The sequence below is a fragment of the Cervus elaphus genome, chromosome 20, assembly GCF_910594005.1.
Source record: "Cervus elaphus chromosome 20, mCerEla1.1, whole genome shotgun sequence".
NCBI lineage: Eukaryota > Metazoa > Chordata > Mammalia > Artiodactyla > Cervidae > Cervus > Cervus elaphus.
The window spans coordinates 46,029,860-46,048,889 of record NC_057834.1 but is presented as its reverse complement, the minus strand read 5'-3'; the positions used below and the strand labels follow the sequence as shown (position 1 = coordinate 46,048,889).

The 19,030-nt window shown below is 45.1% G+C and overlaps 1 protein-coding gene across 1 annotated transcript; it reads left to right on the top strand.

Moving 5' to 3' along the window:
- Window positions 1-1,018: 1,018 nt before the first annotated feature.
- LOC122676723 (putative neuroblastoma breakpoint family member 5) lies at window positions 1,019-18,219 on the top strand. Its single transcript, XM_043876314.1, has 6 exons — window positions 1,019-1,145; window positions 3,126-3,240; window positions 4,307-4,521; window positions 13,712-13,763; window positions 14,527-14,585; window positions 18,128-18,219. The coding sequence occupies exons 1-6, from the start codon at window positions 1,019-1,021 to the stop codon at window positions 18,217-18,219; spliced, it is 660 nt and encodes a 219-aa protein (XP_043732249.1).
- The last annotated feature ends 811 nt before the right edge of the window (window positions 18,220-19,030 follow it).

The window sequence follows — 19,030 nt, the reverse complement described above, 5'->3', positions numbered from 1 at the left end:
ATAAAGAAAGCGAGTGGCGAAGAATTGATGCTTTTGAAATGTGGTGTTGGAGAAGATTCTTGAGAGCCCCTTGGACTCCATGGTGATCAAACCAATCCATCCTAAAGGAAATCAATCATGAATATTCACTAGAAGGACTGATGTGGAGGCTGAAACTCCAATACTTTGTCCACCTGATGCAAAGAACTGACTCACTGGAAAAGACCCTGATGCTGGGAAACATTGAAGGCGGGAGGAGAAGGGGACGACAGAGGATCAGATGGTTGGATGGCATCACCGACTCTGTGGATGTGAATTTGAGTGAACTCCAGGAGTTGGTGATGGACAGGGAGGCCTGGTGTGCTGCAGTCCATGGGGGTTGCAAAGAGTCGGACATGACTGAGCGATTGAAATGAACTGAACTGAACTGAGGTGACTTTATGACAGCCCGACAGAAATTAAGACCTGCTGGCAAAGTTTTTTTACCATGAATATTTTTATACACAGATGAATGAACAATGGGAACTCAGCTTAGATAGTTTTTGGAAGGAGATAGGTCAGTGGTATCGGAACATATGTAGACAACCCAAGAGTGGCTGCTGAGGGATTGGGTGCTATCAGTGGTGATGTCCACAAACGGTCATGGCCTAGGCACCTGGAAGGCAGGGGCCCCCAAGATTCCATGAACCCCTCCCCCTTCTAGTTCTGTTATGGCAACTCCAGATGGTTACCTAGCACGCTGGGTCCCCCTCCTTCACTCCTGTCTTAGTCTGAGCCCCACACAGCACCTGTGGCTCTGAGCTCTGGCATCTTCAACTTCTCTCTGTGGTTGAGAACCCTCTAGTTGTTCCCAACAGTAAGTCAGGAATTCCGTTTTTGTCATCCCTCAGGGCTGATTAAACCAATGTGATTTTGCTTGTTTGAATCCCCCATATATAGGGTATCTCCTCCCCACCCCTGGCTTCTACCTCTTCTGCCATTTGTCACCATGGCAGTATGTCTTCCCTCTTTATCGGATCTGAGGGCAGAATGTACCCTCATGGAAATCAACCAGGAGCTTCAGTTGCAGCTAGAAAAGTACAAGCAGGACTTCAGAGACCTCACAGAGAAATTCCTCGTATCCCAAGCTACTGCTTACTCCCTGGCCAACCATCTGCAGAAAAACAGTAAGTCCTCGGGGTCATGGTCACCAAAGCAATGAATGATCACTGTCTTCCCTGTAAGAAATTGTAAGCCTCCAATATTGGTCTCCTTTTCCCTTAGTCATTTTGAATTCCATTCTGACCACAGTGCAGGAAAGGTAGTAGTGTGGCTCTTTTGCCTTCAGTTCCTGAGGCTGGGGAAACTGAGGCACAAGGAGTGAGGCACTTTTCCAAGTTTTTAGTGATGTGTAGGGGGAGATTCGAGTTAAAATTCCAGACAGTGATTCCTGGTGCCAGCACAGGAGTGCCCATGTCTCTCAGGCGCAAACTAAGCTGCGTTGACTGGAATCTTTTCTATTCTGTATCTGATCCTGCATGCCTCTTGGCTAAACCTCTGGAACTAATGAACTCCATCAGTTCGAGGTTCCCTGAAGTTCCATTGGCAAAGCCCTGTACTATCTGCACTGGGGTAATGTGTGGTTACACACTGTGAGAAGCAGGGGATATGATTTAAAGGAGCTTAAGGATGAATCTGTTTCTCACTGAAACCATGGTCTCTGTGAGGCCATCATGACAGGGCCTCCCTTGTGAGAAGGAATCCATGCTTTCTGAGGTGCAGGTTCTCCTTCCTGAGTCCAAGAAAGCCATGTGACACTGTGGCAAGAATGAAGGTGTTTCTGATGAAATCAGACAATCTGCACTTTTCCCTCTCTCCCCAGTTGAGCTGGTGAAACTTTGGTGATACAGATTGACCAGGAGTCCGGAGACCCTGAGTCTATGCTATAAGTTGTGTGACCAACATGAAGATGATAGTAAGTGGTGGGAGATCACCAGCCCCAGTAAAAACTCAGGATGAGTGTGAGTTGGTGTTTTGCACCCACAGTCAGCCTGGAAATTGGAATCATTTTTTCCTGTTCAGTAAGAGGGGCCTGGAGTAAGGAAAGAGGTCATGACCAGGGTACATGCACAACAAGGAGATGAGAGGAATCTTGACAACCTGTGTCTGTGTCACTTTCCTACATGATTTTCAATGAAGCGATGAGGGAGTCAATGAAAAATGACTGACACAGAGAGACGTAAGAGGTAAAGTCTCCTATTTAAGAAAGTGAAATGATGAGCTTTGGGGAAAGGACAAACTAAGTTTTATTTACCCCACTCCTTATGATAGTCACAAAATTCTAGGAAAGACATTGTGAGGCTGGTGAAGAAGAAATGTCTCACCAGGACCCTGGTGTGGAGGTCAGGGTCACCTTTCACACCACAGCACGGTGTGAAAGACGTGGACTCTGGGCCAGGCTTCCTGGGCTCACATCCCTGGTGGGAACCTTTCTGTGTCTCTGTTTCCTCCTCTGTCTGTGTGGTGCTCTAATAGGAACTCTTGTTTGAGTTGTAGTGAATACTGAGGAAATCTGACAAAGTTCTGACAACAGTGCCTGGCTCAGTGTAAATACACTTAGTTCATAGTTCTACTGTTCCTAATGACACAGGCTTTCTCAGGGTTTGGGCCTATCTCTTTCAGGTCCTTATGGTTTCACGTATTCTATTTCACACCAGTGTGTCCAGGTGAGTTTTATACTTGAGACACCTGTCCATTACTGAGATCCCATCATGAGGGAACCAGCAGTGCTGTAGTCCTAGGAGCCTTCCCGACCCCACAGGACTCGCCACCCCAGGCCCCTGCTCAGTGTCTCACCTAAGAGGCTGCAGGTCCTGGTTCAGTGGCCCGGGATTCAGGGTCAGTCTCAGGGGATATGAATTCTGACTTTACCAAAAGGTAGTTCATCTTGTCAAGTTGTGTTCTGTGCCTAGGAACTTCTCTTTCCTCAGCTCTAAAATGGGGAGTCACCTCGGTTCAGACGCTGAGGAATCAGATGTGGAAATCTCTCCATAGAGACTGGGGAAGGAGTTACATCCACCACTGAGGTGGCCCATCCTCCTCCCTTGAAGGCAGTGACCACAGCAGCAAGGCCGGCTATCCCTGATGCAGTGTCTCTCTTTCCTCAGAGTGTGAAGGATGTAAGGACATCGTTGAATCCGTGCTGGGGGAGAAGCTACCCGTTGAGGTGCGGAGTCCAGCAGAGAAGCTGGCAGAGAAGCCAACACTTGATGAAAGGTTGAGGTAAGGAGGTCAAGGATGTTCATGGCAGACACAGGGCAGAATATGATAAAATTGGTGGAGAATATTATTTGGTGAATTGTGGACTCCAGTTGTTATTCAGGAAGTAATTTACTTTGCTTTTAAATAAACTAGTGACTTGAATCTCATCATGAAATTCACTACATTCAAGTGAACCAGTGGCACTTAGCTCATTGACAATGTTGTGCCATCGGTACCTTATTTGCCTTTAAATCACAACTGCCTCCTGACTGACTACATCCTGGAATGCTTTCTTAACCCTGTCATTCTAACGTTCTTCCCAATTCACAGCAGCTATACATGTCCACACTCTGTATCTGGCTGTGTGTCATTCACTGGACAGTAATTTGTGTTGCCACATTAAAAATACAGAAAATATTTTGTGTATTTTTTAAAGAAAATGGGTATGGCCGAGTGAGGAACTGAAGAGACGACTTCATGATGCAGATTTAGGAAGACATTGATGCATGCATGTGCACTCAGTAGTGTCTGACTCTTTATGACCCCATGGACTATAGCCCACCAGGCTCCTCTGTCCATGAAGTTTCCAGGCAAGAATACTGGAATGGGTTGCCATTTCCTTCTCCAGTGAATGTTCCCGACTCAGGGATCAAACCTGCATCTCTTGTGTTTCCTGAATTGTCAGTCATGTTCTTTACCAGCTGAGCCTCCAGGGAAGACATTAGGTTACCTTTACAGAAGGACAAGATGAATGGAATGTCACGGAATCTTACAGGAGTACTGTCTGATACAGGGGAAACCTTTGTTTACCTTCTTTGTCTTTGACATAGGCCAGTCATCAGATATGGAGTAGGAAATAGCAACCCAATCCAGTATTCTTGCCAGGATAAGCCAATGGGCAGAGGAAACTGGTGCACTATACTCCATTTGATCTCAAGAGTCGGACATGACTGAGTGACTGAGCCAGTCATCAGATATGTGCCAGAATTCTATTTCGAGGTCTCCTTAGGGATGTTCTCACAGAAATCCCTAACTGTCTTTCATCTAACTCTTTGCCTTTTCCAATTGTGTCTTTTGTTCCACCTAGGACGTGTGACGTCCTAATTCGAAGTCAGGCACGAGAGCTGACCCAGTTACAGCAGACACTACAGGATGGGAAAGATGACTCTGTCCTGCTCAAGCAGCACCTCAAGGACCTCCTCACCCACAATGACCTGAACAACTACCAGGGGCAGGGCTTCCGAGAGAGCCTGTCTGAGGGATACCGCCTGGCAGAGCGCCTTGCCTGCAAGCTCAGCCCAGGTGAGGGGGCCACAGACCCTGAGAGCACTGATCCTCTCCTAGGTCCCCAGTTGATAAGATGAACACCTCCACTGGGAATGTTTATCAGCTTTCCTGTTTCATGTCCTATTTGGGGCTATGTAGGAGCAGGATTGTCTTAGGAAGAGGACAGAGGAGAAATGCACAGGATGGAAGTCAGCGTATCCCAACGGTCTGCTTCCTCCCTGATGGACCATGGCCACTGGGGAAGGAGGCAACATCCAGCCAGTATTAAAGCACAGAAAGGAGGAGGTGACAGGCAGCTTTTTAGAGTGAATAGAGCCCTAGACGAAGCTTGGAAGTTCCCAGGTTCCATGCTGAGTGCTGTGTTTATAACTGTGTGAGAATGATTGCTTTTCCTTATGTTAGTAACTGTTCTCATCTGTAAAATGGATTGAATAATCTGTTGATGGTAGCTATAGTGATGAAATTTGGGAATATTTACAAATACACTGCAGAAAAGAGAAAGCCCTTCACTTTGTGGTGTTGGATAAGCTACTTGATAGAGTTGGACTTGGTGTTGGGAAAATGGTTTAAACTGGAGCACTCACTTTCCATAGGGAGTTTCCCAGATAACACACAAAAGCGACCTTGAAGAGCCAGGATGTTCCCAGGTGGAGGAATGTGGGATGTGGTTGTTCTCCTTAGAGCAAGGACAGCATCTTGTGAGACCTGAGAAGGTTTATAGAGGCTGTGTCATTGGCAGAATTTGTGGCAGGATGGATGATACATTTGTAGAAGTGGAGATGAGAGGTGGACAATGTGAGGTGATATAAGGAAGAAAAGACAATTTAAATGTTTGCCCAATTTCAAGCAGAAGGTGTCCTGCGGATGATCTACCAGTTTAGAAACAGACTGCCTGTTGGGTCAGAAATCCATGCTTGGGCAGCTGTTTAAAGACAATGCATTAAAGTTCCCGTACAGTACTGCCTCACACCTAGATGGTTATGGTTCTGTGACCAGGAGTCCCTGTGTTTGCAGTGGGTGAAGTGACTAGAAACTGACTGGGTATTTCTCATTTTGTTTGCAGAAACTGATGAAGGTGAAGATGAAGTCGATGAACAAGCACAAGAAACAGCAACCCCCAGGTGATGATTATCTATCAGTTCAGTTCAGTCCATCAGTCGTGTCCGGCTCTTTCTGACCCCATGGACTGCAGCCCACCAGGCCTCCCTGTGTGTCACCAACTCCCGGAATCTGAAACTCAGGTTCATTGACTCGGTGATGCCATCCAACCATCTCATCCTCTGTCGTCCCCTTCTCCTCCCACCTTCAATCTTTCCCAGCATCAGGGTGTTTTCAAATGAGTTAGAACTTCGCATCAGGTGGCCAAAGGATTGGAGTTTCAGCTTCAACATCAGTCCTTCCAGTGAATATTCAGGACTGATTTCCTTTATGATGGACTAGTTGGATCTCCTTGCAGTCCAAGGGACTCTCAGGAGTCCTCTCCAACACCACAGTTCAAAAGCATCAATTCTTCGGTGCTCAGCTCTCTTTATAGTCCAACTCTCACATCCATACATGACCACTGGAAAAACCATAGCCTTGACTACATGGATCTTTGTTGGCAAAATAATGTCTCTGCTTTTCAATATGCTGTCTAGTTTGGTCATTACTTTTCTTCCAAGGAGTAAGCGTCTTTTAATTGCACGGCTGCAGTCACCATCTGCAGTGATTTTGGACCCCACAAAAATAAGTCTGACACTGTTTCCTCTGTCTTCCGATCTATTTGCCATGAAGTGATGGGACCAGGTGCCATGGTCTTAGTTTTCTGAATGTTGAGCTTTAGCCAACTTTTTCACTCTCCTCTTTGACTTTCATCAAGAAGCTCTTCAGTTCTTCTTTGCTTTCTGCCATAAGGGTGGTATCATCTTCGTATATGAGGTTACTGATATTTCTCCTGGCAATCTTGATTCCAGGTTGTGCTTCATGCAGCCCAGCATTTCTCACGATGTACTCTGCATGTAAGTTAAATAAATAGGGTGACAACATACAGCCTTGACATACACCTTTTCCTGTTTGGAACCAGTCCGTTGTTCCATGCCCAGTTCTAACTGTTGCTTCCTGACCTGCATACAGATTTCTCAAGAGGCAGGTCAGGTGGTCTGGTATTCCCATCTCTTTCAAAATTTTCCACAGTTTGTGGTGATGCACACAGTCAAACGGAGAAGGCAATGGCACCCCACTCCAGTACTCTTGCCTGGAAAATCCCATGGATGGAGGAGCTGGTAGGCTGCAGTCCATGGGGTCTCTAAGAGTCAGACACGACTGAGTGACTTCACTTTCAATTTTCTCTCTCATGCATTGGAGAAGGAAATGGCAACCCACTCCAGTGTTCTTGCCTGGAGAATCCTAGGGACGGGGGAGCCTGGTGGGCTGACATCTACGGGGTCGCACAGAGTCGGACACAGCTGAAGTGACTTATCTTAGCTTACACAGTCAAAGGCTTTGACATAGTCAATAAAGCATGATAGTTGTTTTTTCTGGAACTCTCTTGCTTTTCCATTGATCCAATGGATGTTGGCAATTTGATCTCTGGTTCCTCTGCCTTTTCTAAAACCAGCTTGAACATCTGGAAGTTCATGGTTCAGGTATTGTTGAAGCCTGGCTAGGAGGATTTTAAGCATTACTTTACTAGCATGTGAGATGAGTGCAATTGTGCAGTAGTTTGAGCATTCTTTGGCATTGCCTTTCTTTGTGACTGGAATGAAATCTGACATTTTCTAGTCCTGTGGCCACTGCCGAGTTTTCCAAATTTGCTGCCATTTTGAGTGCAGCACTTTCACAGCATCATCTTTTCGGATTTGAAGTAGCTCAGCTGGAATTCCATCACCTCCACTAGCTTTGTTTGCAGTGATGCTTCCTAATGCCCACTTGGCTTCACATTCCAGGATGTCAGGCTCTAGGTGAGTGATCACACCGTCGTGGTTATCTGGATCATGAAAATCTTCTTTATATAGTTCTTCTGTGTATTATTGCCACCTCTTCTTCATATCTTCTTCTCTGTGAGGTCCATAAAATTTTATTGAGCCCATCTTTGCATGAAATGTACTCATGGTATCTCTCATTTTCTTGAAGAGATCTCTAGTCTTTTCTATTCTATTTTTTTCCTCTATTTCTTTGCACTTATCACTGAGGAAGGCTTTCTTATCTCTCCTCGCTCTTCTTTGGAACTCTGCATTCAAATGGGAATATCTTTCCTTTTCTCCTTGGTTTTTCACTTCTCTTCTTTTCACAGCTATTTCTACTGCCTCCTCAGACAGCCATTATGCTTTTTTGCTTTTCTTTTTCTTGGGGATGGTCTTGATCTCTGTCTCCTGTACAATGTCACGAACCTCCGTCCATAGATCATCAGGCACTCTATCAGACCTAGTGCCTTAAACCTGCTTCTCACCTCCACTGTTTAGTCATAAGGGATTTGATTTAGGTCATACCTGAACGGTTTTCTAGTGGTTTTCTCTACTTTCTTCAATTTAAGTGAATTTGGCATTAAGTAGTTCATGATCTGAGCCACAGTCAGCTCCTGGTCTTCTTTTTGCTGACTGTATGGAACTTCTCCACCTTTGGCTGCAAAGAATGTAATCAATCCGATTTTGGTGCTGACCATCTGGTGACGTCCATGTGTAGAGTTTTCTTTTGTGTTGTTGGAAGAGAGTGTTTGCTCTGACCAGTGCATTCTCTTGGCAAAACTCTATTAGCCTTTGCCCTGCTTCATTCTGTACTCCAAGGCCAAATTTGCCTGTTACTTTAGGTATTTCTTGACTTCCTACTTTTGCATTCCAGTCCCCTATAATGAAAAGGACATCTTTTATGGGTGTTAGTTCTCGAAGGTCTTGTAGACCTTCATAGAACTGTTCAACTTCAGCTTCTTCAGCACTACTGGCCAAGGCATAGTTTTGGACTCCTGGGATACTGAATGGTTTGCCTTGGAAACAAACAGAGATTATTCTGCCCTTTTTGAGATTGCATCCAAGTACTGCATTTTGGGCTCTTCTATTTACTATGATGGCTACTCCATTTCTTGTAAGGGCTTCTTGCCCACAGTAGTAGATATAATAGTCATCTGAGTCAAGTTCACCCATTCCAGTCCATTTTAGATTGCTGATTCCTAAAATGTCGACATTCACTCTTGCCATCTCCTGTTTGACCACTCCCAATTTGCCTTGAAACACAGACCTAACATTCCAGGTTCCTATGCAGTATTGCTCTTTACAGCATCAGACCTTGCTTCCATCACCAGTCACATCCACAACTGGCTGTTGTCTTTGCTTTGGCTCCATCTCTTCATTCTTTCAGGAGTTATTTCCCCACTGATCTCCAGGAGCATATTGGGCACCTACCGACATCGGAAGTTCATCTTTAAGTGTCCTATCTTTTTGCCTTTTCATACTGTTCATGGGGTTTTCAAGGAAAGAATACTGAAGTGGTTTGCCATTCTCTTCTCCAGTGGACCACATTTTGTCAGAACTCTCCACCATGACCCTTCATGGCGTTTCTCATAGTTTCATTCTATTAGTCAGGCTGTGCTCCATGTGATTAGTTTGGTTAGTTTTCTGTGGTTATGGTTTTCAGTTTGTCTGTCAGGAGCTGGTAATGTGTAGGGTAAACATGGACAGGGTCACAAAAGAACAATAAGTGAACTCAAGAGAGTCACATGCCAGATGTCAGTATAAGCACAACTTCACATGGCATTAATTTAATTCACTCAACCCACGTGGAAGTGTCCCTGTAACTTGGTTGTCTGCTGTCTCTGTGCTACTTGTATGTATGACCCAAAGTGAGTGCACCACCCTTAGGATTTCCTGTATAGACAGAGAGCATCTGTTCTCTTCTATAGGAAGTCCAAGTGAGATAAATATCGATTTCTACACAGTTGTTTTCAATCCTTGGAAGGAAGGTAACTAGCAATGGAATTAGTAGAGAAGCGTCTAGCAAAATTAAACACCAGGACAACTGTCCAAAAGAGAAATTTAGTTGTCTGTGATACTAGTAAGTGAAAGCGGCCTTAGAGGCCTTTCAATTCCTAAAGAGAAGGTAGAATATCTCAGAGAGTCTATAAAGCTTTAATATCTGTACTCACCTCACTGTGCATGCTCAGTTGCTCAGTTGTCTCTGAATCTTTGTGACCCCCACAGACTGGAGCATGCCAGGTTGCTTTGTCCCATGCTTTTACCATCAAGAATACTAGAGAGGGTTTCCATTTCCTTCTCCAAGGGATCTTCCTGGCCAGGGTTCGAAGCTGCATCTCTGCATTGGCAGGAGACACTCAGCCTCCTGAGCCACCGGGGAAGCCCTTATTCACTTGACTACTTCATCTTAAATTCAACATGGCTTAGGACCTGTGGGGAAGCACTTGGTGTGGAAGTTCATCTGTGCTTCCTGTTCCTGAAAGTACCATCCTGGGATGGTTGAGGCTCCTTCCTCCTCAGAGCTTTGTGGCTGGTCTATTGGGTACCTGCTTGACCCCCTCTCCCATCCCCAGACAGACACACTCCACTTCATATAAGAGAGGACAGTTCCTTCTGTCTTGAAGGGGCCTGCTCTTGTACTCTCTGTGACCACTCCCCATGCCTCCTGTCAAAACCAGCCAGCATGGCTTGGGGTCAGATCATCTTCATTTAATTTTCTGTCACTCCTTTCCCATCTGGCACAGCATGGAGCTGCAGGAGGTTGAAAAGAAGGAAGTGCATGAAGAATCCAAGGATGAATGTGTTTTGATGCCTTCAATTCTCCAAGGAAGTTCTGATAAGCACCAGCCTTACAGTGATGACAAATTTAACTTTAATGAACTGGAAGTAGACGTTGATCCGGATGGACCATGTGGTTACTCTCATGCTAAAGAAGATGAAATTCCAACCAATATCTCAGGTAGCCCCCATATTATTTGTCCCCACAAGCTGTATAGACCAAGGAAGGTCATCTCTTAGGACAGGCTGTATAGACACATCTTAGTCGAAACCAGGGAAAAGGGTCTATTATGGAACAGAGATATCAGGTGGGTCAGGGAGCTTTCATTCTTTTCTTGGCTCTGGGCTTGCCTCTGTCACCCTGACCCCAGTGTCAGGCATTTGACCCAAATCAGTTTTGACAACTCTCACCCACCTCAGCTGGAAATCCACAGGAGGTATCTGTCAGAACTAGTTTGGAGCCAGTGTATTGTTACCTGCAGTGATCTAATTTTTGTAAATGTTCCTGGCCTCTCCAGAAATGATGATGGTGTTGCCTCTTTATAAGGAGAGGTGATTTCCAGGTTTGGTTTTATTCCTCTCAGCCCCAGTCTCCCCTTTCTCGATGTTGGCAGGTCTTAGCTAAGATGTTATCTGACACCAAGACAGACACAACTGTACCATTGCCTCGCTTGGATGTTTCCATGCAGCAAGGCTGGGCTCTGGCAGTTCCTCCAGCTTCCAATGGCCATGGCTTCTGTGTAGCACCAAAGATTCTTTTTGATTTGAGGGTTAGTACTATTCACTGGGCTATCCTGGTGGCTCAGATGGTAAAGATCTGTCTGCAATGCAGGGACCCAGGTTCAAATCCTGTGTCATGCAGATCCTCTGGAGAAGAGAATGGCACCCACTCTAGTATTCTTGTGTGGAGAATTCCATGGCCAGAGGAGCCTGGTGGGCTGTAGTCCACGTGGTCACAAAGAGACGGATATTACTGAGTGGCTAAGGCTTTCACAATTCACCCATCACTCTAGCCCCAAGTATAAATTCCTCTAAACCATCAACAACCACATAATCTGATGGGACTAAGCAGTACTACAGAAATAATTCTAGAAAATAACTCAGCTCATGTTCCAGCATCTCTGTGGAAAATACATTTTTATCTGCTTATACAGACTCAGAACAAAGGATGTTGGGAGAGATAGCAGCTCAAGCAGCAAATTTCCTCAATGGCTCTGGAAGCAATCCAGTCTAATTCTCATAAGACTTAAGTGTCCTAGAATAACTTTGCTAAAGAATTATGTTCTTACAATGAGAATATTAAAGTCCTTGTTGTATATGTGATTACTGAGTAGATATGTGTGAGGTCTGATTTTCTTATTATGACCTGCTGTCTCTGAATTTCTTACTAGACAATGAAAATTATCACAAGCAAGTGAGTGGACAAGAGCTCACATTTCCCAGGTAATTTGAAGATCTGTGGGCTGTGAATGTCAGTGGTGACAGCAAGAGACTTCAGATCCAGAGAAAAATAGAAAGTAGCCTATGTAACTCTTTCATCTATTCATTCAATAGCAATTATCTCTTTAACAACATTGTCTATTTATGTTTCACATGTTTTTGCATTTCAATTTTTTAATCCTTCAAGTTTAGTAATGTACAGTGAGTTGATGCAGGTGAAATAACCAAACCTAGGAGTTCCTGTGTTCATGTGCTTTCTCCTGAGTGTTAATGTAGGGTGAGATCCTATGGTCTTACACTGGTTTGGCATTAGCATGTTGGCAAATATTGGATTTCAAGGGAAGAAAACAGAATGATATTCATATTACAACAAAATATTGAAAAAATAGTTCTTGAAGGCAGAATATCTAGTCTATAACTCCTTTTTCTCCAACTCTGAAATACTAATTTGGAAGGTATATTTGTGCAAATAAAAAATTTTAAATTGAAGGAATAGAGTCCAAACTCGAACAAATTTTTAACTTCTTAACAGCTGTGTTGACTTGGACACAGGATATCCAGATTAACACAACGTATGCAGAAAAGTTTGCACCGAGGTCCCAGTCCTCTGTGTGTGCTGAGGGACATGACTTTAGCATGCAGGGAACGTTCCGACTCCTCCTTCAGCCACCGGTTGTGTGGCCAGTGCCCGGAGAACCTGCTGGATGTTTCCCACCCCAGGGCAGCCACACTCCACTCCACCTCAGGAGGAGTTACGTCCCTCCTTAAGGGGGCTGCCCTTTTGCTTTCTGTGACCACTCTCAATTCCTATCATCAAAACCAGCCAGATCGCTTGGAGTCGAGTCCGCTTAATCTGTCATCCCTTCTCCATCTGACACAGCGTGAATGTACAGGATGTGGAAAAGAAGGTGGTGTTCCCGCAATCCCAGGATGACTGTGTTTCAGTAGCTTCCACTCCCCAGGAAAGTTCTGCCTGCAACCAGCCTTACAGTGATGGGAAAGTTGCATTTGATGAAGAGAACGTGGAGTCTGCCGTGGATGGAGCCTGTGGTTGCTCTCATGCTGAAGAGGATGAAATTCCAACTGGTCTCACAGGTAGTCTTCACTACATCTGTTAGCCTACTCCTGGAGAATTAATCCCCTTTAATAGACCCTATGCTTACATCCTGAAGCCTGGTTTGAACCAGACTCTATAATTCCATCTAAAATAAGACATTCTATGAATGAACTTTTCTAAGTTCCCTGTCATGGGTGTCCCTATGGTAAACCACTCTACCCAAGGTGGTCCAGCCATACTCACGTGTACCTCAGCAGCTGTGGCACAGGAGGTACCGTTCAGGCTTCCTAATTTTGAGTGAACCTCTTAGCTCACATGAAATGCTTTAATTTTCATTTCTGGGTAATGTCCCTGAGTTCCTACACCTGTCCAGGGCTTTTGGCAGGCTTGTTTATACCTTTGGAGATGTCACTACTTTGGTTCACTTCTATCAACCCATAGGCTCTCTTTTCCTTTGACTTATCTTGTTCGAAGTCTTCTGAAACCAGAAGGTAAGCCACACTGTCATCTTTTGGTATGTTTCTCTGAGCTAAGGCAGGGCCCCGGAACTTCCCAACCTGATGAATGTCCACTGTTTGCAGCGTTGAGATTCATTTGACTTGATGGTGTATGGATTCCACTTCCATTTAATCTCAGTGTATAATCACTTATCCCATTAGTAAACAACATTTCAGATGAAAAAAGCCTGAGTATTATAGCAGGCTGCGAATGTAGCAGAGTTGTTCCCCAGGAACTTTGGGGAAAAGGATTTATTTAGCTGTTTGCACAGAATCACGACCAGGATACTCGGCCAATGACATATGACATCAAGGAAATTTGCCCATTGCCTCAAGAAGGAAACCCAGTGCCTTCTTATGAGGCTCTTTCTAGGGCCTCCTGGATGATTTCTGTCTCAACAGCCTGTTACCACATTGTGAAGATAGGCACAGGATTGGGCATTTTTGAAAGGCATTTGCCTGATAAAACTCTCCTGTTAATTGATTTGCAGAAAAGCAGAATGATCATGATGACCTGAAAGGACCAGAGGTGGTTGCCCCGAGGTAATTTTGAATATCTGTGGGCTCTTTGTACAGTGCTGACATCTACACACCCTGATCCAGGGAAAAACAGAAAGTGCTGAATATATTGTGTCAGCAGTTTTGCCCACCACTATTATCCTTTTTCATAATGTTCTCTGCTATCACTGTAGTACTTCTATTATTTCCCATTTCGTATTTACTTGTCAAGTTTAAAACCCATTTCAGTTGACCCGGGTGAACTAAGTCAGACTGGTGTTTTTGTACTCAACCTTTATGTCAGGTGTGGTTTACAGAGTGAGATGTGTATCTGCTTTCTGTTTGGTGTTGCATGCTGGCGTGTGTGTCATAGTAATGTCAATGCAGTGTAAATGGAAGTGTGAAAGCCAATCTTCTGTGTTCCTGTATGTGAGGCATGACTGCACCATCAGAGAGAATTCAGTCTGTTCATGAGCCTGTTCTTTGGCCAGAGCACTGAGCACCTACTGCTCTTTCCCTCTTCTGCCCCTGTGAAACCACGCTGTGTCTCACACACAAAACAGACTTTTCTCTCTCTAATGGATGAGACCCTTGGCGTGCTTCACCACTCAAACATTCCACCAGAACCAGATAGAACTGTACAGTTTCTGATCAGTCTTGGCTTAATCTTTTGCCCTCCCTCCCCCACCAGGCTCAGCAGACAGATGCCACAGATGGTAGAAGATGGTGTCCCACGGAACTCTCTGGATGACTATTATCTGTCTTACTCGATGCTTCCTAACCTGTCAGACTCCTTCTGGCCTTATAGGAGCACAGCCGTCTTCTCACCTGAGGACCTGGATGTCTCTTATGCTCGGGATGTAACCAGTGAGTGTTGTCTTGTGATAAAACTCCACCTGGATGCCCAGGTAGACCCTGTGTGCTTCGTACTCCTCGCCTCTGGGGTGCTGAGATTTCTCCTCCCTGTTGGAAGTTCTGTAGACAGTGATTTGAATCAGACTCTGTGGTAGAGTTTTAAGTACAGACGTCAGGTGGGTCTGGGAGCTCTGCTGTCTTCTTCATTCAGGTGAAGCCTATGGGTCAGGCCCCAGGTTAGATCATGGACCCAAGGCTGGTGTGAAACACTCACTCACTTGTATGTGTGCAGGGGTCCAGAGATGACTGTATTTTCTCCTGACTCCTTTGCGATGTCTCTTCTTGCCCACAAGGCTCCCATTTTCACACTCAGAGTGCCCCTTGAATCTCCGCGCCTTCCCACAGGCGCTCACAGCCTTCAGTATTTGTTACTCCCCTGGTGTCACTGCTGGCACCCCCAGTGTCTGCTTCTCTAAATTGCTTGTCTTAGCAAACCAATCATCTGGGCCCCAGGATGCAGACAGCCCTCCCATCACCTTGCGTGTGTGTTTCATGAAGCAAGGCAGAGCCCTGGCATTTTCCCACCCCATGAATGACTGAAGGGTCCGTGTAACAACTAGGATTCATGTGACTAGAGGTTTTGTTCATTCCACTCATCATTCTGCTAAAGCAGTCAGCATATGATGAGACAAGCCTGAGTATTACAGTATTCTGCAAGAATACTGTGGGCTATTCTCCAGACCATCTGGGGAAGATGAATCTTTAACATTTTACTGAGACTTGGAAGAGAATACTGTGGTGAGGATCCACCAGGGAAGGGAGATCTTGCCTGATGGCTCAGGAAAGTAAACCAAGGAGAGTCTGAGAGATCTAACTTGAGGCATCTGGAATACCCTTCTTAAAGAGCCTATCATCTCATTGCTGATATAAATGTCCCTATGGTAGTATTAGACACTGGATTATTAATTTACACAATGAGATCTGTAAATGTTTCTCAACTTGTCTGAATTTATCCATAGAAAATCTTGCTGATCTTGAGGATGAGGAAATTAAAGACATCATCTGTTCTAGGTAACTATGGAGAAACGTGGTTCTGACATCAGTAGTGACATTTGGTCATCTCACATGCATGGGAATCAGAAAGTGCTGCACATGCCTATTCCTTCCATTCAGACCACGACAGACTGTCCCTGTAACAAGGTTATCTGTTTTCACCCTTTATGAATCCCTCTCAATTACAGTGACTTTCAGTCAGTTGAGGTAGGGATACTGATCAGCCACAGGATTTCTTGTACTCCTCTGTCCTCTCCTTTTCATGAAACCAGGATGCCATACTTACATGCCTTTGTCTTTGGTCTTAAGACCTTGGCAGGTATTTCATGGCAAGAAAAGTAACTAGGGAAAAAAAAAATTCATGTCCCATCTCAGTATTAGAAAAATTGGTCTTGCAGACACAAGATTTCTAGGAGTCCATTATGCTGCCGGAGCTGGTGTTCATCTGGATGCAGCATGTAAATTTCAACAAAATTTATGGTGCATTTGAAGCCGCCTTTATGTTCTGAGGGCGTGTGTGACATGACTATGTGTCCTGGGGTGGCTCCTCTCCTTCCTCCTGAGCTCATTTCTTCTCTGTGCTCAGAGCATCTGATGCTCACTCTCCCTCACTCTCTCTCACTTTCCCTTTACAAGTGCTTTCAGGCCCAGATTGGGGTTGTGGGTGGGGGGATTGTTATGCCTCCCTTTAAGGGAACTCCCCATTTGTTTTTCCCAACATGTCCCTTAACCCTCCCATCAAAACCAATTATTGCTCCAGGTTGACTAATCCCTCTTGTTTAACCATCTGCTCTCCCAACCCCACAAATCTCAGTATGGAGCAGCTGGTGGTAGGAGAGAATGAAGTCCACCCGGACTCACTGGATGAATGTTATCTGGCTGCTTCTATTGGCCATCATCTGGAAGGCTCCTGTCATCCTTATAGGAGTGTCTCCTTCCCAACAGAGAAGAGAGAGGTTTTCTTGGCTTTAGATGTAAACGGTGAGTGCTCCCAGACAGATTCTTAGGCTCGGGTCGATTAGAACTATGTTCTCAGTTTGAACTTTTAAAAGGCGTCATGAGCCTTTGCCTGCCCCAGGCTGCGCTGTGTCACCTGAACTCGTCTCACCAGCACAGGCCTGTGGTATCAAGTCAGACCAGAGAGGGCAAGTGGAGGCATAAGGGCAGAATCTCAGCTACCACTGTCTCACCTGCAGGAATTTGTGTAACAGAGCTCTTTTTATCAAGATAAGAATCCTTAGAGTCATGAAATTTTGCTACTAATTGTATTTCTTGAAAATGCAAGCTCTCTGGCTGTGCATTCATGATTGCAATCTGCTCCATATTTGTAATGCATGTTATATTGTTCCCCAACTCCAGATTCTTACCCCTTTTCTGCCTATCTCCCTCTGAAGCATGTAGATACTAGGTCCTGAGCATCAAATCTGTCTATGTCCTGTCATTTCCGTGAAGCCAAAAGCTGTCTCTGTTGTTCTATCGTCTAGAATCACCCTTGTGTTTCATCCTTTGTGCAGCAAAAAGGCGATTTCCATGTGTGGCTTATAGTTTCAATGTTTTACGCAATCTCAGTGGTATAATCTCATGGAAACTATCTATAACTTGTGCGTCTGATGAGGGTATTGACCTAATTTATGGGCCAGGTCCCCTTGGGTAGGAGTTCATAGGGTGTGGAAATTAAAACCTAGTATGAAATCCTTCTTGGGCTATTTTTTTTGTACTTTTTCTTTAGGAGAATCATTCTTAATGTTAGGACTTTGATACATAAGATCATCTTGATAAACCAGAAGAAACTCCATTATGTATCAGACTTTATCTGACTTCTTTTAAAATGATATTGGGCATATAAATGTCTGTAAGTCAGTTGGTGCCTTTTCCCCTTGGAAGCAGTTTCTTTCTGATTTCTCATTCTTCCCCGAGGAGCAGAGAAGCAAAGGCTTTCTCAGGATCACAGTAGTTCACAAACCAGAAAGGGAACAGACATTTATTGTGCACCTGCTGTCCGCCATGCTCTTCCTAAGCGAGCTCCTAGTGCACTATAACCCCTTCAGCCCTCCCAGGCACCCTCTCAGGTAGCTGTGGTGTCCCATGGTGGAGCCGAGGGCACTGAGGATCAGCAGGTCCCTTCCCTGGGCCCAGACTCCTGGCCACTGGCAGGTGGGACACTGACCTCTCCTGGGCCCGACTCCCTGGCTCAGGCTCTGTCCTCTCCTCTCAGCAGTCGGACCATCAGTGACTCAGAGAGGATGTTGCTCACTTTTTTCTCTGCCCTATCCAAATGATTTGCAACTATCTTAATCTTCAACAGAAAGTTGCCAGAGGGCTGCAGACAAGCCCTGTGGTCGCTCACTCAGACCTGCCAGCTCCCAGTCCCTCTGTGCACTGTGTCCCAAGGGCAGAGCCAGCGGCTCCCCGGCCCCTCTAGGTGGAGCCACAGCTCCAGAGGGCTCTCTCTGGGAACAGTCAGGGTGAGAGTCCACGCCGCTCCCCACTCCTGCCCCCAGGTCACCTGCTGTCACGATGGGTCCAGGTGGACCTTGAATTTGGCTGTGCCGAAGCCATTGAAAACTGTGGAGCTCTATCTCAGAGACACTGACCGCCGGGTGTGGGTTCCCGTGAAGAGGATGAGTGAGGCTCAGACACGTGACTCAGATGTGTGTCTGAGATGTTTGTGAGTGTGTGATAGGGCCCAGTCCTGGGAGTCCATTGTTCACAATGGGCCAGGAAAGGCCAAAGCCCCACAGATGGATTGAGATGAATGAATAGAATATCTAACTATACAGCATCCATCCTGCGTCTGGGTTCACATGATAACGTGAGGACAGTGTGAATAGCCATTATGCAGCCATGCGTGTACGAGTAGTCAGGTCTACCCCATCCTCTCTGTACAAGGAGAAACCCTGCAGAAAGAACACAGACACTTGATTTTTAAATTATATCTTGATCTTCTATTGGAGGCTTTTCCCCACACTAACAGTATTGGGCAGTATTGTTGATGATTGATAAAATGTTTGGTTATAATATATTCTGTGAATGCAAAGAATGTTCAAAGCATAGGTTTAATAAAACCCATTCTCAAGAAAGGCAAATAAAATTAGATAATGAAATTACACAGTGCTAATTGAAGACAATCCTAGACATCGATTCATAATAACATTGGAGAATATTAGTTTTGACAGTACTTTCAAACACCAAATTTGTTGATATAGAAGGATTTACCCTTCAGCCCAATGTGAATTATCATAAAATCTGATGAAGTGTCCTAAAACATGATGATTAATGTTTAATGAAGTTTGCCTGGTGGAAATATGAAGGGCACACCAGACTGAGAGAGGTGCTTTTGGAAAAAGCCCTGGAAGCTCACAGAGGCTCCTGGTACAGGGCTGGGGTCAGAAAGGGGCCAGCCT